The following is a 24,927-nucleotide window of genomic DNA, read 5'->3' as shown; positions in this document are numbered from 1 at the left end:
AAGACATTCCCCAACTGATACAGTTTTCTATTTTAATGCACAAAGACATTTGGAAAACGTGCAAAAATCAAATAAATGGAAGTGGAATGTGGATTTTCCCATAGGGCTATAAAAATTTTTAACCCCTAATTATATCTTAAATCAATGTTAGTCATAATTTTGACAAGATATTTCCAAGCATTTTATTTCTTTAGTTTTGTTCTCTTCCTTCCAATTTGAGCACAAATATGCAGTTGAAGCAAACAAAAGTCCATATTTAGCAAGCTTGATGATTTCCACTATCATCGCAAGCGTATTGTATTCATGAGGTCTATACTTTTTATCACTAGTGGCAGTATCTTCATTTATCAGTTTTCCACGTATTTTTTAATAGGGGCAAATAACAGTAAAATATGCAAACACTACACTAAGAAAAATAGGGCAATGGTGCCCAAACAGATGCACCTACTGGCATGCAGGGTCGTCTATGAGAATCTGAAAAATTCATTTTCCATCTGATGTAAAAAAAAGTTCCAATCACAAATTAAAGATGATTTGCAAGTATCAATGCATAACCTATAACAACCCTTAGCTATCTCTGTACTCTGAGGAAAGATCCTAACAACTACATATCTTACCTCATCTATTCAATGAGGGGGGAGGGTGCCTAAATTATCTCTTAGATACCAAATCTGAAATTCTGTGGTTCTACGGCCATAGTTCCAATCTTATTTTTTCTGGCCAATGATCCCATTTTCTAAGTTTTCTCTATAGAACAAATTGCATTTACTTAATAACTTTGCTTTGTATTTTTATTAATAAATGACACCTATAATTGCTAACTAATGCTTCTGATTCTCAGAAGGTAACTCATGTTACCTTACCAAACTGACAAGATTTCAAAATCAAAGAAATGTTGACATTATGTTGGTTAACACATCGTAACTACATTAGGTAACCTGCTAATGGAATGTAGCTTTTCCATCAGTATTTTCAGCATTTTAAAAATAGTTAAAACAGCTTAAGCTACTGGGAATTATCATGTTATCATGCCTCCATAACAAAAAAAAAAATTTTTTAAGCAGGGAGACTATCATAGACTTTACAAGTCTTAAAGGGACATAGAACCCAAATGCAATATCTGAACCTTGTTTGGATTTTGATTTGAACAAATCAACTGTTTAAAACAAACTTTGAGATAATTAGGGAAAATGGATATGAATTGAGTAATACAGATAGTCTTAGAGCATTGTTACTAATTTCATCAGACTTTTTAATAAGATTATTAGGTAGATACACTGAAAGTAGAATAAAATGATGTCTGGAATTTGCTTAGAGATACTATAGCAAAAGAAAGTGGGAATGGATGACAAAATTTTGATAAATACTGAAGCCATGTGATGGGTATGGTGGGAAACCATTATACCAGTCTCTCTACTTCAATGTATGTTTGAAAATGTTCATAACAAAATTAAATTTAAAATAACACTGTATTGCTGGTACGAATTTACTACATTTTGTCCTTTCTTCTCTCTTGAACCCCTTTCTGGCAAATCCCCTAAAATGTTGATCTGGGGTTATAAAGGCAGGACAGCTGGGCAGCCTGGGAGCACAGATGAGTGACAAGAGGGGACCAGGGGTAGCACAGAATCTGTTTCGAGGCAAATGAGCTGGTCAGAGAGAAATTCAAAGCTAAAGCTAATAGTGGAACCTAGACAAAGAGCCAGGCCAAGGTCAAACAAAAAATTTGAATGTAATTGATTAAAACATGAGATGATGATATCATAATTTAATATAGCACTCTGTAGTTTATAAGTTCTATATTTATTTCATTACTCAACTTAATTTTCCCAACAGTTCCATGAGGGAGAAAGGACAGGCATGCTTTCCATTCTTACACTTGATTAAACAGACACAGGCCACAAAGCTACCAAACGGTTGAATCCCAGCTAGGACCTCAGATTTACTTCTACTTGGTCCAATATTGCGATTTACTCCAGTGGTTTTGAAGCTGTTTTCCAGAAATACTTCAAAGATTCTGCAAATACTCGATTCAAATTTCACTTAGAAATATAGGATATTATTTTTTTACATGCTCAAATAATCATTAGCGATATTAGAGACAATATGCTAGCTTCTACTTTAAGAATTCACATTTTTTGTGCAAATCTTAGACTATATTTGATGCAGTTTCCAGTTCTTTCTGTATTTTATTTCAGTTACATGGCAATAAGGAAATTGTCTTCAATAGTCAAAATAAGATACAGAAATAACTAGAAACTGCATCGAATACAAAATTATAACTGTCATCTATAATTATAGCTTAATTTTTCTCATAAATACTAATAATTTAATGCTGTCCAATCTACTAACGACAACAAAATAGAATTTTAATTTTTTAAAGATTGGAATTCTATGTAAGATTTTATTTAACAAAAAATGTTAAAAGTCAATTATATCTCAATTAAAAATATGTAAATAGAAGGAAGTAATCAAACACATGAAGGCCAATAGTAAGGATTCGCTAACATCCAAACTATGAAAGGTGGCCAGATAAAATATTTACTTAACTGCATCAAAGAATAATTCTTTTATAAGTTGTTATACTTTTAAAAAGTTTCCATTTCAGCTTTCCATTTTTCTAGAAAGATCTTCTAAATGTCCTATAAAAAAATTTGATTCATAGGACAAGGGTGACAAAAGCAAATGTCTTCTTCGTAAGAGTAACTTAGGAACTACCTAAGGAATGACTTTGGTATATAAATTTGGCCCAACATGAGGAAGGCAATAGGGAGTGCTGAGGCCTGGGGCAAATTGGAGATTTATACATTTCCCCATAAGGCAGTATAATTCGTCAGAAAACACCCAACCGAACAGCAGCACCAGAAAACCCGCGGCAGCACTGTGCCTCCAACACGGTGTCTGCAGCCCACCTCTCTGGGCAACCAGTGTGCTCCCCTGCCCTAAGCTGTTCAAGTCCTCCTATTGCTCAGCCCTGTTTCCTATTCCTGGGGCTTATGGCATCAAAAGCAATTGTCACTACATTTACACTCTGTCACAGGCAAATTTGTTTACAATGATTCATCATGTCTTCCCTTGATTCTTCGCAAAGTAAGTATGTAATATACTAAAGTTGGTGTATTTTGCCCCTACCACTTCTCTAATCCCTCACTCTCTCTTTACTTCTCTTGTTCTCCTCTTTCTGTATAAGAGTAATATTTCCTGGCTAAGCCAGAATCCTAAAGCATGCTTTAACCTTTGCTTATCCATTGAAAATTTCAGCAGATTTCACCTTTTCCTCTTGTTGACTTTCTAGGTCTCAGGACATCAGTATAGATGTTTCAAAACTAAATTCTAAATTCCAGGCAGGCAACAGTTGGGATAATAAAATCAAGTAGCTCTGGCTCCATGTACAGAATCAACTGAACTAAAATCTGATAACTTTGAATTAAAATATAATTACGTAATTTAAACATGCTGATAAATGTCATTTTGAAAAATCTCTTCACTATTTTCCCTTTCCTGATGTAAACAGTTCCTAAAGAGTAGTGTTTATGGAAATAATAAACTATAGTGAAATGTGTTTTCCATAGTATAATGAATCATCAATGCTTCTTTATTTTAATTTATTAATTTTTAATTTAAATTCAATTTAGTTAACCTATGAATACTTCTTTAAATAGGAGCTTAGATTAATTAAACTCTAAACACTTATCACACCATTCTGATAAAAATGTTTCAGATTAAGCATCCAAAAAAAAGCTCTCCAAATATATACTCCACTGCAAATAAGATGCTAAAGTGATTTAGAAAAAAATGCAAGTTTAGTATATCTAATTCTGTAAGCTACTTCACAGACTTTTGGGGAGGAAAAAAAATCACAAAAAAGTGACATAAATGGTAGGAACGAGCATTTTCACCATAGAACTATTTCATGCATGCCTTCAACTCCATCACTCACTTGGCAGACGATATGACCACTGCATGTTCATCAGAATTGAGGATTTTTGTAAGATGAGCTGCGACAGAGTCCTCATAAATTGTCATCTGAAAACAAAACAAAAAGCCCACACTGTATTATTGTTGCTGGCATTTATACAGCTCAGTTATTACTGCTTCTAAAATGGGACCATTCAGGACACATGTGACACAGGGCAAGGACTATAACGAAATATACAAAAAAGTCATCATACGAAATAAATAAATACTTCCTTTCTGTAAAAGGCATTTCGTTTCTGAAATCCCCTAATCTATAGTCTTAAAAAAAATCCACAAAATCCATTAAATTAAAAAAAATAAGTCGAATAGCTGAATAGAGAACCCCTCTGAGCCCGCACAAAAAAGTGCCAGTTGACCTAATGAAAAATGAGCAAAGACTAGCAATGTAAAGAAGAAGGTATACCGATGGTCCACAACGGATGAAAGGTGACCGACCTCACCAGCCCTCAGGCAAACACAAACCACAATGCGGTCCCGCTGTAGCTGCCAGAAGAGATACGATGAAAACAAAAGCAGCAACTACACTTGGAAAGTGCCGAACACTGGGGAGGGTGTGGAGCAACAGAACTCTCTAATTCGCTGCTGGTGGGAGAGTAGGAGTTGCTGCAAACACTCCAGAAAACTGCTGGGTGTCTATCAGAGCTGAACATATGCAGATACCATAGGACCTAGCAATTCAATTTCTACAAACGTATATACCCCAAAGAAACGTGATGTGCGTTCACCAAAAGACCTGGGCTAGAAAATGTTCACAGCAGCATTCATTCAACAGTAGCAGGGATAACGGATGGCAGCGTATCAGTGCAACGGGGTACTACGGGGCAAGGAGAATGCGTGATTTACAGCCGTGCCACAAGATCGATGAGTCTCCCAGCTGTGATGTTGAATGAAAGGATTCAGAGAAGGGCTGCTTACAAAATGATTCATTTTATAAACACAGAAACAGACAAAAATAATCTATGCTTTTAGAAGCCAAGAGAGTGGGTCTTGGTGGAGAATGGCAGGGGGCATGGGAGGGCTCATGGGGTGCTGGTAATTCTTCCTTGTGACGACATGGGTTCATTTAGCTTGTGGAAACTTACCAACTCTACATTTATGATCTGTGCACTTTTCTGTACGTATGATTCAATAAAAAGTTTTTTGAATGCTGAATGCACTGTCTTACAACCATGTAAATAAATATATCTCTCGGAGAAGGAAGGCGTCAAAATGCTCAGGGTGTCCTATATCCCCTTTCCTGTTTGACTCAAAATTTAACATTCTGTTGAAAGAACATATCTTCCTAATAAGGAAAACGTACACAATATTTAAACAGCCTCAATTCAGAGACTTCCATCAAACATTTGCCTCAAATATATACCACATCCTACAACCTGCTCTCTTCCAGCTGGCCTCCTGTGCTCTTCTGCCCTACTCAGGTGTCCTTTCACTGCTTCTTACCCATTAGCATCAGTTTATTCAGACGTAAATGAAGATCCAATGACCACTGCCCCTCTCCTTATAGCCTTCCTTTCTAGCTTCTTCCCAGAGAGATCTCATTCCTGATTTCCATCCAGTTCCACCAGTGGCTAATCAGTATGTTAGTCTTTTGAATTTCAATCTTACTTTCTTCCCTGGAAAGAAAGACAGGAGGGGAGGAGCCTGAAAGCCTCACAGAATATTGTGCTCACTTGCAAATCCTCTTCACTCATTTTCTAGTCTAAGCATTAAAAGCTGCGTCTTTACAGTCAAGATCAGAAAAATGAAAATATGTCTTTTTAAAAAGCAATGAAGGGAAATATTTTTCAAAAAGATTAGTTTTATTTCTTTTTCCTACAGGATAGATTGTCATAAAGCCTAAGAAGGTGGGGGAAAATATTTTAAACTCTCATTAATTCCATTTGAATGTACAGGTAAAAAATCCACGTTTTTGTCTGTTAAAAATAATCAAAGGCAAAGAACACAACCTCTTCCAGAGGAAAAAGAAATAACCTCTATGTCCAAAGATAAAATTATTGATGTCATTTATTAACCTATTATGTAGTCATTTAGAGTCACGAAGTTAAGGTGATAATAATTATTTTGTGTATCAGGCACTGTGATTATCAGGCATTGTGTATTCTGTATATATTTATCTCATTAATTGTCCTGTTTTATAGCCAAGGAGTCTCAGGCTCAGGCGAGTTGAGCAATTTGCCCAAGACCCACAGCTAATGAAGAAAAGACAAACTAGGGGGCCGGGTCTGTGGCTTATCCCACAGTACTGCCGCCCCAAGCAAGTCTTGGTCTTTGGTTAACAGTATTTGTCAAATATAAATTTTGTCATTTCTCAAGTGTATCATTATAACAGCCTGGTAGTTGGGATCCCTATATTTCTCCTCTTCCTTTCAAACCATTCTCCACTTCATGACACAGTGGTTTTTTTTTTTTCTAAAACACGAATCTGATCATTCCACAACTCTGCTTAACATGTGTGAGGGGATCCCCCCTTACATGTCAGATAAAGTCAAAACTCTTCAGCTAACATGAAAGGCCTTCCATAATTCCCAGGATTCTCCATGATCCGAACCCTCCTTCTCTCCCGTCATGTCTTTTGATGCTCTTCCCTTGCACGACCTGGTCTAACCTGACAGTATTACTTGCAGTGCCCCAAATGTGCCAAGGTCCTTACTACCAGGAATGCTCTTTCTCACCTGGCTATTTCCAACTTCTCTTTTTTTGTGCTCAAAACCCAGTTTAGGTACAACCTCCTCTATAAAGACTTTGCTGAACTTTCCAGATGAAGATTCCTCTCTTCTGTGCAACCATTACACCCTGAAGAGAACTTAAACATAGCTGATCATTTATTGTCTGTCTCTCCCATGAGAACAGAGATTCTCCAACTTTCTGGCCTCATCTCATCCTTAATGTCTGAACAATTTTGTCATGGTACCCCTAGGCCAAAAGGAATATCTAACAGTAGTTAAGTACAAACAACTTAATAAGTATTAAAGTCCTAACAACTTAAGAGCCCTTTGAGAAAATAATAAATATAATTTAAAAGAAAAAACAGTATCATATTTCATTCTTAAATAACTAGTCGTGAGCACGTGGGCACTGTATATACGTCAAGCCTTGAAATCAGATTGGACGATAACAACCTCACTTCCTAGTCAACATTAATTCGTGTGTGGTGTTTGCTTTTTATCACAGTGACTACTGAAAACCCAAGCTTCACAAAAATATGTTATCAAAAGGAATGTAGTGCAACCTAATGTTTAAACTGTCCAGTACTTCAAACTTGTAGTCTGTATGGTGTTCAAGAGATGTTGAGTATTACAATTAAATTTTCTTTGAAATTTAAAAATATCTCATGGTAGCCCTTGGGGGTCATCATGGTGCCCTGAGACCCCCACACACAGCTTGAGAACCACTACTCTAAGCTGACTGAAGTGGGAGGCTTTCATGTCCACTCCCAGATACCAACAGGAATTTAATACTGTTAAATTAATGAAAAAATAAAGTTATAACATCTTAGCCTGCTGTTACCAAGCAGCTAGGAAACAGAACTGAGGGGAGAGAAGCTATTGATGAGAGTAAATTTAAAAACATCTTCCTATTAAGGAAGAATTTCATTTCCAGAGATTTGAGGCCATTCTCTCCCATTTTTGGGGAGTCAGTGGAGATACAGGAGCTCACACCTTCTTTTTGATGACCTTACCATTAATAAATAAGCATCTATTGACTCACGAGACCGGTGTGATTGGGGTATGATTAAAAAAAAAAGAGAGAGAGAGACTAAAACTATGACCCCTGCATCAAAAAGCTTTTAATCCAAACCAAAAGGAATGGGAATCTGGCTTCCAAGAAATAGACAAGGCCAGAGGGCTTTGATGCCAAGATGCCCATAGTTCCAAAAGCGTTTGGTATTTAGACCCAAGATTAACAATGAGAATTTTTAATTAACTGCCACTTTGTGTCAGTCACGACACCAGATGACAATACAATGGTGAATGAATAACACATTGCCTGGTCTTGACAGTACAATATTACCAAGATGATGGGAGGTGATAATGGAAGGGGGCCATAGAACTCCTGAGGAAGGAGATGGTCCTAGGGCTTGGGGGATGAGGGATGGCTTCTTGGAGCAAGTGATACTTGAGGTGAGGACGGGCGTGAACTGAACATGATGTCACTGGGGGGATACACATTCCTTCGCCAAGGGGTAGAAGAGAAAAGAACATGATGGCAAGGGGATTTCACATTAAATGTAAACAATATGTTTTCTAATATTGAGTATTAACAGAATCATTGCTTCTGAAGGAAATCATGGAATGCTGGTTTTTGCCATGTTTAAAAAGCACAACAGCCAACAGAATTAGTTAATTATGGCCATAAGGAACTGATCAATAAAACTGTCAGAATTCTTTACGCTCTGCGACTTTACGATGCCAGCGGACCGCTAAGTTAATAAGATAATTAGGAAGTTCAACTGCATTTGTGCTCTTTTTAGGAAAACTGGAAAAATAGTAATTTCACAATCATGCATAAAGGAATTTAAAATGAATACTTAAAAAAATAGAAGCTGGGAAATTAGGTTGAGCCTAAGAAGGAAGGTTCAGGTTGCTTTTATTACGTTTTAAAGGCAAAAAAAGTCACATGGCAATTAGTCGGAGTGATGCAGAACATTCATTTAACTTATAATCTTAGGGCATGCCGTCCCTTTGTTATGAAATATTTTAATAAAAAAACAAATTACGTTTCACTCAAAACCTTTTTATACTAAAAAAAAAAAAAGATTTTTTCCATGTAATTACAACCGTATCTCATATTTAGTGACTATATATATGTAATAAAGGTAAATTGTTTACCTTTACTATTATGTGCTAGGAAATAGACACCTCTAAGGTATATAGAACAAAAGAATTCCCCCTTTTGTCCCTTTGGGGAGAAAACTAATAACATTTATAAAAATACTATTAAGAAAAAAGACTGGTTTCTACAAAAACAAGTATTATATTTATAGTAGGATAAAATACTATAAATAAAAATGCTGCTGAAAATAAAATAGTAAACATAGTAATCTTTAATAGTAATTATCTTTGGATGTCAGAGCTATAGGCAAGATTATTTTTTCATATTTTTTGTATCTTCCATATTTTTTAGAAGCAGTTTTTGCTACTTTTAGATAAAAAAAAGGCATTAAATTATAACTAGCTCCTTTAAGGAATAGCCCTGTTTCTAGTTATCATTCCTTTCCTTAGTTTTGACAAGTTCATAATTTTCTTAATGACAAAACAAAGATTTCAACTGTGAAATAAACAGATGAATTTTCCTAGAGGGAAAAATAAGGTATTATAGATCAAATGGTTTGTCAGTCAGAGAATAATCCTTTGAAAATTAGGATCTGTTTCAATTCCCAGTGCTTTGAGGTTTAATCAGAATGCTCAATCTTTAAAACCGTCTAAAAACTATAGTTATTACTGGTCTCTAGCAGGGATGGAATGAAGTGAGCTTTCTTCCTCTGTTTTATCTTGATCACTAGGCTTCACCTGGAAACTTGTAGCGGTGAACCCTCAACGAAGAGGCAAAGTAGGAAGAGAGAAATTATATAATATCCCGCCCACAAGTACTGGCGCGTTTGGAAATTGCTGAGCTAACACCTACTAGTCAGACAGGTGCCTATGGCCCAAGCAGAAGACGAGTAAAAGCTAACAGGAACCTGTTATCAGCTGGCCTTCCCTGGAGCCCTGTTGGTAAAAGGAAGCAGGCAAGTGGAAGCGTCAGGGAGAACTATCAGTGGGGCGGAAAGGGAACTGCATGCCGGGTGCTTTACACACATTCGTTACTGTGTTTACTCCTCCCAACATTGGGACCTTGCTCTACAAATAAAGAGGCCCAGGACAGTGAGTGATGTGGCTACGTTCACACTCCCAGGACGGTGACCGTACAAGGACTCTAACCTAGATCATAAGGATTCTTTCTTCTGGGGCAGAGGACTAGAAGTAGTTAATGAGCCCATACCCAAAATAATAAAAAAATAAAATTAAATAAACATGCTACCATATCTTATAAAGTTTTCTTATTTGTTCAAGATATTCACTCCTATTTCCAAATGATAAATAGGCAAAGGGTTAAAGTCTTACATAAAATTCTTCTGATGCTTCTGGAGGTTCTGGAAGTAGAGAAGCCTTTGGTGGCAATTTGAGTTCATAGGTCATTATACTCCACCTGAAGGGAGAAAAATCTTTGGTCTAAAATTCCTTTGAAATTTAATAAACTGACTTTGTTCTCATTTCATGTATATACATGTGCACATATATGCATGAACTATGGTTTATTGTACCTAAAACAACCAAACATTGGGAAAGAGATGGAATTTTGATAATCTCATAAAATGCTGAAGTCATACTTTATGATGTTCATATCTTACCAATTCTCTGATTAGGGGCTTCCAAAGGCCATGACCCACAGTAAGAAATGCACATATATAACAAAACTTCCCCTTCTTTACTAGTGCAACGCATTCTGACTTTTCTATTATTTTCTGTTTCATTTCTTAAATAATGTTCACTGCAATTTACTAACTAGAATACACAGGTTATTAATGGATCACAACCCAAAGTTCTAAAACAATGTCCCAGATTAAACAAATGCATAGTGCCAATGAAAGATAAATCATTCTGTGTACCAACCAGTCTTGACAACTCAGCTTAAAAGGTCACGAAACGAAAATTACCTAAATATTCCTTCTTAAAATAAGAAAGAAAGTAAGCATGGGGTTGAGAAGAAAATATTAATAGAAATAATAGTTTCTTAATACTTGAAGCAAATTTATTTCAATGAGCTGTAAATATTAATTTCAAACCAAACACTGAATCACTTGGTATTAAAGAAGAGCAATCAACTCCAGATAAATCCAGTCTTCATTTAAATAATTTCAAAATTTGGGAAGAACTGTTGGGTAGGAACATTACTGTTGTCAGTAACAGGATGTGAAATCAAGATTTTACAAAGACACAAAGCATAATCAAAGCAGTATCATAACACATGAATTTTAAGAAAAGCATAAGACAGTTGAAGCCAGTAACAGAACCTAGGGGAAAATCCCAAGATTAGCATCAGTATTTAAACAGAGCTGAGTGTATCATTCAAACTAATAAGTCTTTGCGTAAAAATCCAAATCTCCCCCAAAGACAAAGGTTGTACGTTAGGATGTATGAACTGAATACTTATAGCTACTCTTCAACTCTTGACATGAATATACTATCAAGGGATATATATTTGGGCACAGAAAGCCATTCATTCTTTCATCTACGCAACGGACATTTATTGAACATCTCAAAATGACAGACAGCATTCCATGGTCTGGAAACGCAACGCTGATTAAGACTTTCCAAATGAAGTTTATATCCTGGTGCAGAAAACACATAAAATAATTAAACTCTGTAGATATCCAAAGAGGGAAAACCACAATGGGAAACATGAAAGTCAAGTTCCTTCAGCGGCAAATTCTCCTCTGGTCAAAGGACAGTTAAAGGAATGGGAAAGAAATCCACCCAAATGTCCTCAGTTTGCTGCACCTTCCATGCTGTACGTCCTCCCTTGATAGAAAATGGTTGGAGCTGAAGAAAGGGGAGAAAGTGGCAGGAAAAGTCAAGAAAGGGTGCATACGGGCACCAGCTAAACAGAGGTAGAGACCAGAAGGTCAGGCCCTATCTGGTGCACAGGTGCATTGAAGAGGACAGAGGGCATGCTGTTGAGGAAAGATCTTGAGAACTAGAGTCTGGATTCCAGTTGAGAGGCTGGTTCTAAACTTACTAGCTACATGACACCGATAATATAAAAACCTCCCGAGCCGTTTTACCTGTAAGATGGAGATTATAATATTAGTCAGCTTTAGGTGGGTAGTGATGATTAAGCAACTACAATACCAGGCAGACGAAAAAATACTCTTCTTCTCACTGTCTCCACAAGCCTCAACTTCCATCTTTGTAAAACAGTCGTAAGAATGTTGTTCTTAGCCACCTCACAGTGTTGTTTTGAGGACCAAATCAATTAATAAAAACAAAAAGCTTCTGTAATACCAATATTATTGAACAGTGACTTCTTCCACCTGTTCTTTACCAATAGTATTCTTAAGTTAGTAAAGAAAACACAGGAACGAAATATTCTCATGTCTCTAATTATGGTCGTAGGTTCTCGAGCCCCTTTTGAAGTTTCTCTTCTTTTGTTGTGTGCAGGTCTGTATCAAAGACTTTCACCACAGGGGCACTGCTTCTCGCTGAACCACCTGGAGAAGCTAATTTTTCTAACGTACAAAGGAAAAGCACACACCCAGGGTGGAGGAGACGTCAAGCAGCATTTCCTGGGATGCAGCGAGAATGGTGTTTAAATTCGCAGCAAAAATCCATTTAAAATACCTTGTGTGGTTTGGGAAGCACAGAATTGGGAAATCACCTCCAGGTTCCTTTAAAGACTGGAGACGGAATCCCCTTTACGCACCCAAACTACAGGGGTATCCCTCTCATGAACAGTTTTGGGTAACCACAGGCAAATGCTCTACAGCCCAGCTCTCTTTTTAAAAATCCTGTCAGCAAAAGAATCAACCATTACGTTACCTTATGACAGGCAAGGTTACAATTAATTAGGTTATAACTCATTTTAGAGTAATTACATTTTAGATTGGTGGCTCCCTGATGAGATTTTGTTATTTTCGGGAACAATTCCACAGATGGCTAATCCTATCAAAGTTGTTTTGATTCCTGCTAGCTTAAGTTTATAATGATATTTTGACATTTGTCTTCTACTTACGGTGGGGAGGGGTGGTTACTACTTACTGAGTCCTGTTGTTCCTAAATAATCCCCAATCCTACCCACCTCCTCTCTAATACTCAGGGTACACACACTGTGATTTCTTTTTTATACATGGGGCATTTAGAGAGAAAGAAGTGGAGATGTGATCAACGATACCATAAGCACAGTGATAATTTCTTGATATGGTGTTCTCAATATTTTCCAGTCACTGGGAAAGGATTATCTTTTTTAGTATTTAGTTCTTTGTTGGTTCAATTCATTCTCAATATGCATAATTAAGAAGAGATAGTCTAACAAATCTCAAGTTTATACATCTTCCTTAGCTTTAATGAAGCCACAGGACAATGGGGCCATGCCCCTTATAATCATCAAAAGCCCCCACACAAAATGAACTACTTAAGCTTTCTGACCTGAGCAACAATGAAAAGTATTTGCTGTACCAGCACAGCGTTCTATTTTTAAAATAGTGGGTTCATTAGATTAGTTTTCTCAGTTTTTGTTACAATTCACTCATTTACCCCAAAAATATATTTACTGAGTGTCTACTCTACACTGGGCTCCGTTCTAGACCTCAGGCGTGAAAAGAGTGGGTAAGACCAGGAAGTCTCTGTCCTCCTGGGGCTTACAGTTTGTAAAATTTCAACTGCCAAAAATGATGTCAGTATGCCATTTTCAGTCTAGTGTTAGAAGAAAATTCACTTTTACCTGTCTAGCATTTTGGTACTGGCTCGTTCCAGCTTCTCTAATATCTGAGGAAGTTGGGTGTCATCATCATAGGAACCACCCCAGCCTAGAACCCGGGCAAGGTCATTTCCTGTACCCAAAGGCAATACTCCCAGCTGACACTGAAAGAGAGCACAACAGGGAGACCTCAGGCAAGCTGAGAAACAGGAGCTATGACGCTTCTGCACTCCTCTGGTCAGCAGATTAGTATACATTCATGTTAACAAGTCATGAAAAGATTGAGTACTTGCCTGTTTATTCAAGTTGAGCTTATCAATTTCTGACAATACCCAACCTACGCTTCCATCTCCTCCACAAACGAGAATTCGGAAATTGTCGAACTTCTGGAATAATCTTAAACTGAAAGCAAAAAGTATTTTATTTTAATATAAAGAAATAAAAATCACTTTCCCCAATTCTTTGTTACTCTGTATATATTGGAATTCATGTTCAGATCAAATATAAGAACTCTTACTTATATACTAATTACACTATAAAAATTGAAGTGCAATTTTTAACTCAAGAAAACTTCTTAATCATAAAGAGGAAAGGGGATTATAAGTAGAAATGGAGATAAAATTAGGAGGGAAGGGGAGTGAGAAGTGAGAAAACAAAGAAGGAGAACCCAGGAAAGAGAATGAAAGGTAAGTAATACAACATGGTAAAGTAGCAATGTTTCTTCTTCCCATTATAAGGATATGTTATTTCCTTAGGAATAGCGTATTACAAACTAGGGGAGGAGAATCCAGGGCACTGATATTATTGACACTCAAGTCAGTTCCTAAAGGGACCCACCGAACCTTGCCAACATATCACTTTTTGGACACCCACTTGCTTTTCCTCCCCGTCGTGCCCTAGTGTGGGTCAGGCTTTTTACCTCCGTCTTCCTTCATCTTAACTTTTGACACATCCCACTCCTGAATGTACCTCTGTGCACCTCAAGTACTGTGGAAACCCTATAAAATATGTTATAGAGACAATCTCAAGAAGTTTCACAAAGGGTTCCTTAGATTCGTAAAGGATGGGTGGGAAAAGCAAATGTTAAGAATATAAGATATAGGGACTGTGAAGGATTATGAAGGAGATGTGCTAGAAAGGGAGACACAGCTAACCAGCAATGCAAGAGACACAGGTGAGCGGAGAGACCAGATGAGGAAATGCCAGGAACCACACATGGGGAAGGCATGTGCAAGGAGACATGGGGGGCGTTGGGGAAGGATGAAGAAGACCAACATCCATGGGACCCGAGGGCCTGAGACTTGGCAAGATAGCAATAGAAACAAGAAGAAAGAAACCTGAAGAGCAAAAGTGAACGGAGGCACAAAGACAGACTGAGGCAGGAGAGAGAAAAGACGGGAAAGTGTTAAATTAAAACCCAGGGCCTGTTCAGGCTATCTAAAATCCCCATTTCTACATCTGTGTTCGCGCTTTAAGGTGACAGTGGAACCCAAGAGAAAAGTGGAATTGGCAGAAGTCAATCACGAAGAGGTTGCAGGAACCCTGGTTCAGGTAATTCAATATCACCTCTTCGTCAAAGTCATATACACACACTAAAAATGTACTAAAAGTACCTCAAGGCATCTTTTCCCCTCACTGAAAATCGTTTTTGTTTTTTTTTTTTTCAGATTGTAAGTTAGAGGACATTCCAGAAAGCTGAAAAGAACAATCAACACCAGTGTTTTTGTCGTTCATACAGGAATTGGGTCTCAAATCCTTGAGGAGCTGTCCTTGAGACCCATGGTAGTGTCTGTGCTTTGGTTAAATAATTATTTGTATTACATAAAAATCAAATGCTAGCCTTCATGCAGATCATTTTCTAAAGTTACTGGGTATTTCTACATTTACACAAGTTGATCTTTCTTAGAGCTCAGCAAATCGTTAGTGTTGTTTGATGCAGGATATATTCCAAAACATTTTCTGAACAAATTTTGGGATTTTCAGCACATAAGGAAGTTACATAAATATCAAAAAGGTGAAGTTAAAATTTAGAATCAGAGCTTTAAAAAAAGGAAAGAGTGGGAAGATCAACACGGAGATGTCTAGATGAAATCAACAATCTTCACAAACTGAAAAATCAATGGATTTCGTGCTTAGTGCTATTTCATTCTAATGAGATTTATCAATAATCAATTACCCTAAATGAGGACCTCCGTTCATTAAATCAAACACCTGAGCCGGATTTAGCAACTGTTTAAATCGACGAAGGAACTTTACTCCCTGATTATCTCCACTCTTAGAATTGACAAAAACCAACAGAGGACTAACACAGAATGAAAATGTCGCTCTACAGAAACCTGTAAAAAAACACAATACAGGATCAATATGAACAGCAGTCTCTTTTAAACTACTGACAAAACTTCAGAAAAAAGAACATAAATTCATAAAGAACCTTGATTAGTACTTGAACAATAAATTAGAATTGAGCCCCCCAAATGGAGACAGGTTTATTATTTACATACTAAGACTACAGAACTTATCTTTTAAAATATGCTCTACAATGAGAAATCATACCAAAGGTGGTAAACGTATTAATCATAGATAATTGAAGACATACCACCTACCTTAACAACACCGATGACAGTCTATAAATTCACATTTGTCAGAGAATTCATGATCATATTCAGCATTATAAAATGGTTTAACTTCTTGATGAGGCTTTTAAAAATACTTTAAAATTTATGATAAATAATAGAATCTTGACTTATGAGGGCTTGGGGGGAGGGCTGTTAATAGCACAGGTTAAAAAATCACATCTTTTGCAGCCTATATCCTTGTATTTATACTATCGATTGGCATAATTTATATAAAGAGTTTGAAAACCATAAAGCACTTTATCAATGCAAAACATTAATAACCGTCTATGGTAAAAGCCTTTTGTAATATGGTTTGCTTAGAAGGAAGAAAGGTTCTTTAGCACTTCCAACCAAGTTGTAAAATTCTGGAAAAAGTGATGGAATTTATAGGAATATAAGTTCCTCCAAGGAAAGGATAGGAAAACAGATTTCAATAAGGGCTATGCTGATGGGCAATTTCAATTACAGAGGGGAAAAAAAGCACATAAAAATTAACCTTCTCAGATTGTATTTTGTTACAGAATAATGATCGTATTGTATTTGCTGAAATGTAAAATCTGTAAGTCTTATATGTAGTAATTTCACCAGTGTATTAATAACTATGTTAAGTTTCAATTCTAAAATGTTCTTTTAAAAGTTAAATGTACTGTTCAGCAATTTAATGGACTTATATAAAAACTGACCAGAATAACCAATTACAGTTCAATTTACTCTAGGAAAGTGAACGTACATACCAACATTTAATATACCAGGAATAGACATATTTACACTGCTGATACATACCATCAGAATCAGTGCTATTCAGTGCAATTGGAGGTATGATGGACACTTTACATTGGCCAAGGGGACACACAGGATGATATAAATCTTTGCAGGCAGTGTGTACCTAATAACAAACAAATAAACCTTCAAGGATCATAAAAACACATCAATGTTTTATTATGGCATAAACTACATCTAAGGAACTGATCATGGAGGATCAGCTATATCACAAAATATTTAGTAATTCATAAATTACTTTCATGGCACAATATTTATAGTGCTAAAGAATGGGCTAACTATTTTAGAGATGGGAATTTGATTTGGTCTGTGTGGCCTAGTTTTATGATTGTCTCAGGCAAGTAGTGTATATCAAGAAATGTCTGGTGAGTGGAATCTGGCTGGCTCAGTCGGTAGAGCATGAGACTTTTGATCTTGGGGTTGGAAGTTCGAGCCCCATATTGGGTGTAGATTTTACTCAAAAAAAAAAAAAAAAAAAAAAAGAAATGCCTAGCAAAGACAAGGAAAGAGGAAGAGGGGGCGCTAGGTGGCCCAGCCGTTAAGCATCTGCCTTCGGCTCAGGTCATGATCCCTGAGTCCCAGGATCGAGGCCTACATCGGGCTGCCTGCTTGGCGGGAAGCCTGCTTCTCTCCCTCTCACACTCCCCTTGCTTGTGTTCCCTCTCTTGCTGTCTCTCACTGTCAAATAAATAACTAAAATCTTAAAAAAAAAAAAAAAAAAGGAGAGAGGAAGAGAACAGAGTGCAGAGGAAGAGAGGGGAGAGAAGAAGGCAGGAATGAATGGAAGGAGGGAGGGAGAGGAAGAGAAAGGAGGGAAGCTAACAAGTACTTGTCAGTATCATTGTCCATACAAAAACTGATGACCTTTACCCTGTAACGTTCTTATAGAATTTAATGAAAATACAATGTGTAATGTGTCTGCTCTTTCTTCAGTGGTCCTACAACTTTCTATTCACGCCTTTTTTAAAAATATAACATTTTCACATTATAGGTATAAATACATGCATGCCTATTTTCTCAGCTAGACTTCTGGCTCTGTAAAGAAAAGGAAAAGGTCCTATTATTGCACACTTATCTTGGAAAGTGACATATATCATAGGCACTCAGCGAACGTGTGAACGTTATAGAAACAAAAAGTTTCAAGGTCACTCAAGATAGTATTGTGAAGAAGAGCAGGGTTACCTTGTTAAGTAGAACCCAGGCAACTTATAATACTTTAGGTACTTAAAGAGCCTTGAAATGTTTTAAGCAGTAAAAGCAGACACTTCGTAAAGCACTTCTTTAATACGGCTTTATTTCATTAGTCCTTTTAGAAAACTGGCATATTAATTAAACATCTATTTATCAAAACTTTTGAGAAAATAACTGAAATTAAATAGTAATTCTTGTTTGCTGATGACCTAATTTTGGATAGCTCCCTATTATTATTTATAATAATGAACATCCCAAATGGATTTCAGAAAAAAACAAGCATGCACAGATAGTTTTAAAAGGAATTTTAAAAAGGTATGCAAATCATAGAGCAAAGCAGAAAAATATTTACACCAATGTTAAAAGAAAAAAAACCAGAAGATAAAATTGAATCTTCCTTATTTTTACAAAAAAGGTAAAACTGTGTCCAGAAACTGGACAACAACTAGAAAAATTAGCAATTGACTCCTTAGAGTTGTGGAACTACAGTCTTACTCTATTTTGTTTAAACTACATGGCTGTTTTACAAACTAGATATTGTCAGAAACTCATTATTTTAAAAACAAAATAATATGTAAAGAGGTAAGTAATAGTATATAGGAACTATAAGACCAAGAAGGCGGTGACAAGGTGACCGTGGCCCGCAGACCTGAATGTCTTCATGATCAGGCGCTACCTAAGTTTGCCAGAAAAAAGAGGGAGAAGACATTCCACAACGCCCCCTTCCACACCCTGTATTCATCCTTCTAACCTGTTTGTGAAATTTTTAAAAGGTGGGCGGGAGCAGAGTGAGCAAGTAAAATATCTAATGAACTCCTACTGTGAACGTTGGCAAAGCTGGAAGACCACTGAGCAGATACAAGTAGGGACGCATATATCGCAGGTGGAGACAAGACCTGTAAAACCTGTCTAAAGTAACTGATCACACACAGTCTGCTTTCTTTCTAAAAAGTGAGAAGAGAACAGCTGAAGTTCTAGAAGTAAAGAGATGAACAGACTAACAAAATTAGCAGCAGACGCGCACATCAGTGGTTGCCCCCCTGAAAAAGAAATCTTAGGTGGGATGAAATTTTAAAATCTTGTTTATGGGAACACTTTATGTATTTATAACAATTTTATCTTATAGGCCTTTCTTGGAAGCACTCTTTTAAAATAAGGAATGCTGGGGGGCACCCAGGGGGCTCCGTCGGTTGAGTGTCTGACTTGATTCTGGCTCAGGTCATGATCTCCAGGGTCCTGAAATCGAGCCCCCTTGTTAGGCTCTGCCCTCAGCAGGGAGGCTGCTTGAGATTCTCTCTCTCTCCCTCTCCCTCTGCCCCTTCCCCAACTCATGCTCACTAAATAAATGAATGAATGAATGAATAAATAAATAAATAAAATAAAATAAAATAAAATAAAATAAAATAAAATACGAAATGCTGGGACACCTGGCTAGCTCAGTTGGGAAAGCATGTGACTCCGGATCTTGGGGTTGTGTCATAAGAGGGTTTTAGGGGTTATAGTTGCACCAAAACTCCAGAGAGAGATATCTAATACAGGTTTGAAATACATTAGATATCTAGTGTATATATCTAATACATTAAATTACAGGGCATAAGAGAAATTAGAAGTAACACCTGTGGCTGATAAAAGGGGCCACTGAGGAAGAGTAACAAAAGCATGAAGATAGAGAGAATCACATTTGATTTAAAAATTAGAAGGAAACAGATTACCTATCAGGCCTGACTAAAAAACCTCAGGACATTTTTTTCAGTGACCGATGGAATTACTCTCATCAATTATGAAATCAACATAGCACACTCACATTATTTTCACTTGATGATCTACATCTTACTTACTCAAAGAAATGAGTTTTCCACCTTTTTTTGCGGGGCGGGGGGTGAGGAGTGACTTCCAAGACTCAGCATAAGACCAAAGGAATCAGCCCAATGCAAGGCAATTGCTTGGATGGATCGTTGGACGGCATCAGCCAGTGCTGAGATGAGCACCCACAGCTGTTGTCTCCCCACCCTATCACGGGGAGCACCACGCCAACCTCCGAGCGGCCTGAGTGCACCCTCGGGATTCCTGCTCTGACTGCCCTCATGAAGCCTCGGGCCCAGACCTCACGCACTCTGGCATGGACAGGACCATTCCCTTCTCCATGCTATGCTGTGCTTACCTACACATGCGAGAAAGTTTGAAAATATTTATCTATATAATATAAATGTATCTAATTTCAAATATAAAAGTGCATGGCTGTCTGAACCTGGCGTTCTGTCAGAGAACATGCGCAGGGTTGTACATTTATTATACTTCGCATGTCAATCAAAATTTGGTGGCTTTCTGTGCGTAATCGGTGGTAAAACGGGGCTGAAAAGAGTAAACCATTGAATGTGGCTACAGCATAATGAAAAACAACAACACTGTGGGAAAAAGGTCTTTAGACAAAGGAAATAGATGACAAGGGCATTACAAAAAAGGATATTTAAACAGTACCCAGACTGGAAGGAATATACTTTGAAAAAGATGAATGTTACAATGGGTACGTGTGCTACCACGCTCTGTTAGGCCGTAACTTCTTTGCCCCTAAATTACATAGATAAAAGAGATGATGAAAAGAATTAGAAAGGACTCTCACCATTGTTTTACACCAAAGGCATTTCCAATCCTGCAGCCGAAGAACACTCCCACACGTTTTGTCACAGACAGCACACTTGGCACTCACGGGCAAGTTGCCCTCGAGCCATTGGTGAGGCATAGCTACCTACGCAGCAAGAACAAAAAGCAGGCAAATTAAAGACTGGAGGACACCATTCTTGCCCTAGGGAAGATCTACAGTTATTTCTCATTCTACGGAATCAATCTATGTCTCACTTGCAGCAGCCATTCACTTAGTCCACATTTATTGACCATCTGTTATGCCCTGAGCACTGCAGGGATACAAAAATAAGTAAGACTAAATCCCTGACCTTCAGGATTTGTAGTCTGCGGAGCAAAGAAGGTAAAGGCATTATCATAAAATGATTAAAAGTGCTATCAGAGATTCGTAAGCAAGGTGAAATGGAGACAAGGTTTTGAAGGTGGGGGGACACTGTTGAAAGGAAGCCCCGATGTCTAAGGAGTGAACATCTGAATAGACACCTGAGTTAAGCCTTGAAGAATATCTTACTTGTTAGTAAGGGTCTCCAACACCAGCCTAGAACAGCAACTATCGCTAAGCCCTATTCACATTTCCCTCAAAATTCCAGTAAGAAGGATCTTACTGGAAATAGAAAGTCATAATTAACCAAAGCCTTTCACTTAATTCTACTAGTAAATACTCCCGCTTAACTTTGTCATTTTCCACAGGGCAAACAATAAAAGGGAGGTGGTACTGGGAAGAAACCAAAGACAGAACTGAGCTTACTCCGTCTTCGTCCTCTATGATGTCCTTCCCGATGGAGGCCAGAGTCGTCCATTTGCAATTATTTGTTGCCCTCACTGCACATCTTTTGTGAGCCTTGAATTTACACACTAAAAAAAAAAAAAAAAAAAAGCAACCATTTCTAAATGAATATATACTTTTGGAACAATGATTAGAGGAAATCACAGCATGAAATTTCAAGGGGGGGTTGGAGAAAAACAATAATTTAAAAAGTTTAAATTACTCTTCAACAATAGTAAAGGTATTCTGAAAATACCTTTTCGGAAGATATTCATGTATTTATGATACATGTGGCTATGTATTTATGAAGCACTTTTATCAATCTATAGACTTGCTACTTAGATTCCACTCACAAATACAACAGAAAGGAAATAAATACAAAACAACTACTTCTTTAGGAGAAAGGAGATAACACATAGACACACAAACACAGAAGTACATAACATTCAGTAATACAGAGGTGTTGGGAACATCCTATTTCTTAATCTGGGTGTTGTTTACATAAATGCATTAAATTTGTGAAAAATCCTACAAGTTGTACTCCTCTGATATTTGCATTTTTCTGTACATATGATATATTTAAAATAAAAAGGTTGAAAATATCAGTAAGATAAAAAACAGGATAATTTGGAGGAGTTTGAAATGCAAGTATGTCAAGAAAATATCCAGTCATGGGAAATAGGTTGTTAAACCTATAAAACCTGTAAAATCCGAACTTGACTACTACTAAACTTCTTTATCCTTTTAAGGATACAAATTATCCAAGCATTGATGGATGAGGATGTTACATCAGTTTCTGACTTTCAAGATAAATACTTAAAAATAGAGATCACTTCAGTAGAAATATAATAAGATAATTGCTCCTAAATGCTACATGTAATTACGGTGGGTCCTTTTCACATGATTTTTGCATTTCTAACTGTAAGCCCTTAACAGGTTTGAAATGATGGGCTGCACGCCATTGTTTTAAAAAGTCCTAATTTGGGGCGCCTGGGTGGCTCCGTCATTAAGTGTCTGCCTTCGGCTCAGGTCATGATCCCAGGGTCCTGGGATCAAGCCTCGAATTGGGCTCCCTGCTTAGTGGGGAGTCTGCTTCTCCCTCTCCCACTCCCCTGCTTGTGTTCCCTCTCTCGCTGGCTCTCTCTGTGTCAAATAAATAAATAAGATCTTTAAAAATAAAATAAAATACAATAAAATACAATACAATAAAATAAAATGTCCTAATATAACGTAACATGCAAATGAAAGGGTTGGGTAAAATCACTGAGTGTCTATAGCCAAATGTTCAAAATGCTTCAGGATATCACAGAGAGCCGATATGTAAAAAGTCACTTAAGCTGAGCCGGGTTTTCCTTGAAAAATACTAGTCTAGACATTGGAAATGTTTCATTTAACTGGTCTTTTGTGTACACTGACAAATTCTTTCCTGGAAATCATACTATTTTTGTTATAAATGACTTCGGGATTTGAGCACAGACTTCATAGAGAATAAACCGGGTTTTCACTGGAATCTCATTGCTGATAGACAAATGTATAAAGAAAGAGCACCGTAGGAAGTAAGCTTAGTCTGAAAAACAATTTTAGCACGACCTGCTCCCTTTAGCTCCCATACAAGTGACTGTTTTAAAATTGAGGTTAATTAGTAACTCTAGGTTTTTCATCTCTTACAGTATTTCTCAAAAGTGTGGTCCTAGTTTTAGTTTTATCTGCGGCGTAATTCCCAGGCTGCTTTTTAAGTGAACGAAGTAGTTGATATTAACAGTCAATAACTGTTTTTTAAGAGGCAAAGAAGGAAGTAAAAAAGAGCAACAAGGAATGATTTCATGGCTTTTTGAGAATTTTGCCATTAAAAATCAAATAGTTCATTAAAAATAAAAATCACACTTGTAATAATAAAGTGCTTCGTGCAATGAGCCTTGAAAATTGCAAAGTTGCTTAATGTAGCATGCAATAATAATAAAATAAACTGAACTGTGATTACAGTCACTAAGGAATGGAAATGATTAGTAGGCACCTTAATTTTGTTAGGCAACAATTAGATTTCTCCAAATAAGTTATTCTGAAATAAAGCACTTTTCCCTGACCTATAAAGTCATTATTTTAAAACCACAGAACTTAAAAAAATATACTGACATGTACCTAAATTATGATTTTTAAATTGCAATTTTCAGTCTACCACATTGAATCTTTGTAAGTGTTCAACAGTGGCTAAGATAAAAACTCATAGGTACCTATGTTAACATATTTGATGCTGTTGATTCAAAAAGGAAAAAAAAAGCACCATTTAACCTTTTTTGTTCAATTACTGTTTAAGTAACAGTGAAGAACAATTATGCTCTGAAATTATAATTAACATTTTCAATTGATTTAGGGAATTATTTATGAAAAGTATTTTCTGTCTCCTATTTTTCATTCATATATTTTACATATGCAAAGCTTTAAAATAACAATTCTAGTAATTACTCAACACAAACCCAGAAGACAAATCAGTACAGGTTTGTTTTACTGTGAAAGACAAGGGCAGAAAGATTAAGTAAATTTAGTGATGGCTTCACTTGCTGGAAGCGGAATTCATTCCAATGCGAAGTTATTCATTGTCACTGTTGAACGAATTTTTCTTGTATTTGCATCTCTGCTATATATTTCAAAGCCTCTTGCATCCTATGTCTTTTGTTTTTATCAAGCAAGCAGTTTATTCAGATTTGGTGGGAATTTCTAAAGTTTAAGTATAACTTAGATTACAAGAAAATGATCCTAAGTAACCACATTCTCATAAAATAAAAAGGTAACTTCTTTATACACTCATAAAACCCTTGGGATTTTTAAAACCTTCTGCTGCAGTTCTAACAATACCAATGGGCAAGACACAACAGAAGATTTAAAATTTTTTAACCAGCAGAGAAAATGAGTACTAACATATATTCTCCTAAAACTATAATTTAAAAATACAGTAACTGTGACATTAAAAAGTCAGGAAGACTACATTATTAACAGAACAATAACAAATTTATTTGAAGATTTTTAAGTTTCTTATTCTCATCAGCTAGTGCAATTTTCATTTTTCTTTTAAAAGGTTTGGAAAAATACTTAGTCATCCCAGTTTAAACTCAATACACAAACAACTAAATATATTTAATAACGCATAACTCTCAAATCAGAACAGTACCACAGAGCATCTCAAATCTGATATCTTTTTTAGAATTTTTGGAATGAGAGGCTAGGAGGCAACAAAAAAAACCTTCAAAATAACACCTCAGAGTATTACACACTTGGTAAGAGTAACTCAGAGCTACAGGAACCCCTGCAGATTACTAAAGTCATAAAGAGCAATTACACCCAGTTTGCAGCCACGCTTTAAGTCTTAAAAAAAAAAAAAAAAGTGTAATGCTTCTTCCAAATGTTCATTTTCATGAATTTTAATGCCTCAGGCCATGATGCAATCTGAAATTATTTACTCGATGGATTTCTTAGCACAGTTAAACCTTCTGCAATTCATCTCTA

At 36.7% G+C, this 24,927-nt stretch overlaps 1 protein-coding gene across 5 annotated transcripts in view; it reads right to left on the bottom strand.

Annotated features, from left to right (window-relative positions):
* DGKH (diacylglycerol kinase eta) overlaps positions 1-24,927 on the bottom strand; it is a 168,455-nt gene that overhangs the window by 46,339 nt on the left and 97,189 nt on the right. For all 5 annotated transcript variants that reach the window (XR_007188901.2, XR_008957972.1, XR_008957974.1 and 2 more), the window contains exons 7-14: positions 21,409-21,515; positions 20,641-20,766; positions 16,833-16,935; positions 15,611-15,770; positions 13,728-13,836; positions 13,459-13,598; positions 10,083-10,167; positions 3,941-4,026 (exon numbers count right to left, since the gene is read on the bottom strand). Coding sequence is in view for 2 of the 5 variants with exons in the window: in XM_057308381.1 (XP_057164364.1) it covers positions 3,941-4,026; positions 10,083-10,167; positions 13,459-13,598; positions 13,728-13,836; positions 15,611-15,770; positions 16,833-16,935; positions 20,641-20,766; positions 21,409-21,515 (916 nt within the window). In the remaining 3 variants the exon portion in view is untranslated. The remainder of the gene's footprint in view (positions 1-3,940; positions 4,027-10,082; positions 10,168-13,458; positions 13,599-13,727; positions 13,837-15,610; positions 15,771-16,832; positions 16,936-20,640; positions 20,767-21,408; positions 21,516-24,927) is intronic.

The sequence above is a fragment of the Ursus arctos genome, unplaced genomic scaffold (assembly GCF_023065955.2).
Source record: "Ursus arctos isolate Adak ecotype North America unplaced genomic scaffold, UrsArc2.0 scaffold_10, whole genome shotgun sequence".
In the NCBI taxonomy this organism is placed as follows: Eukaryota; Metazoa; Chordata; class Mammalia; order Carnivora; family Ursidae; genus Ursus; species Ursus arctos.
Note: the sequence above shows the minus strand (reverse complement) of the source record. Positions and strands in the feature narration are given on the sequence as shown.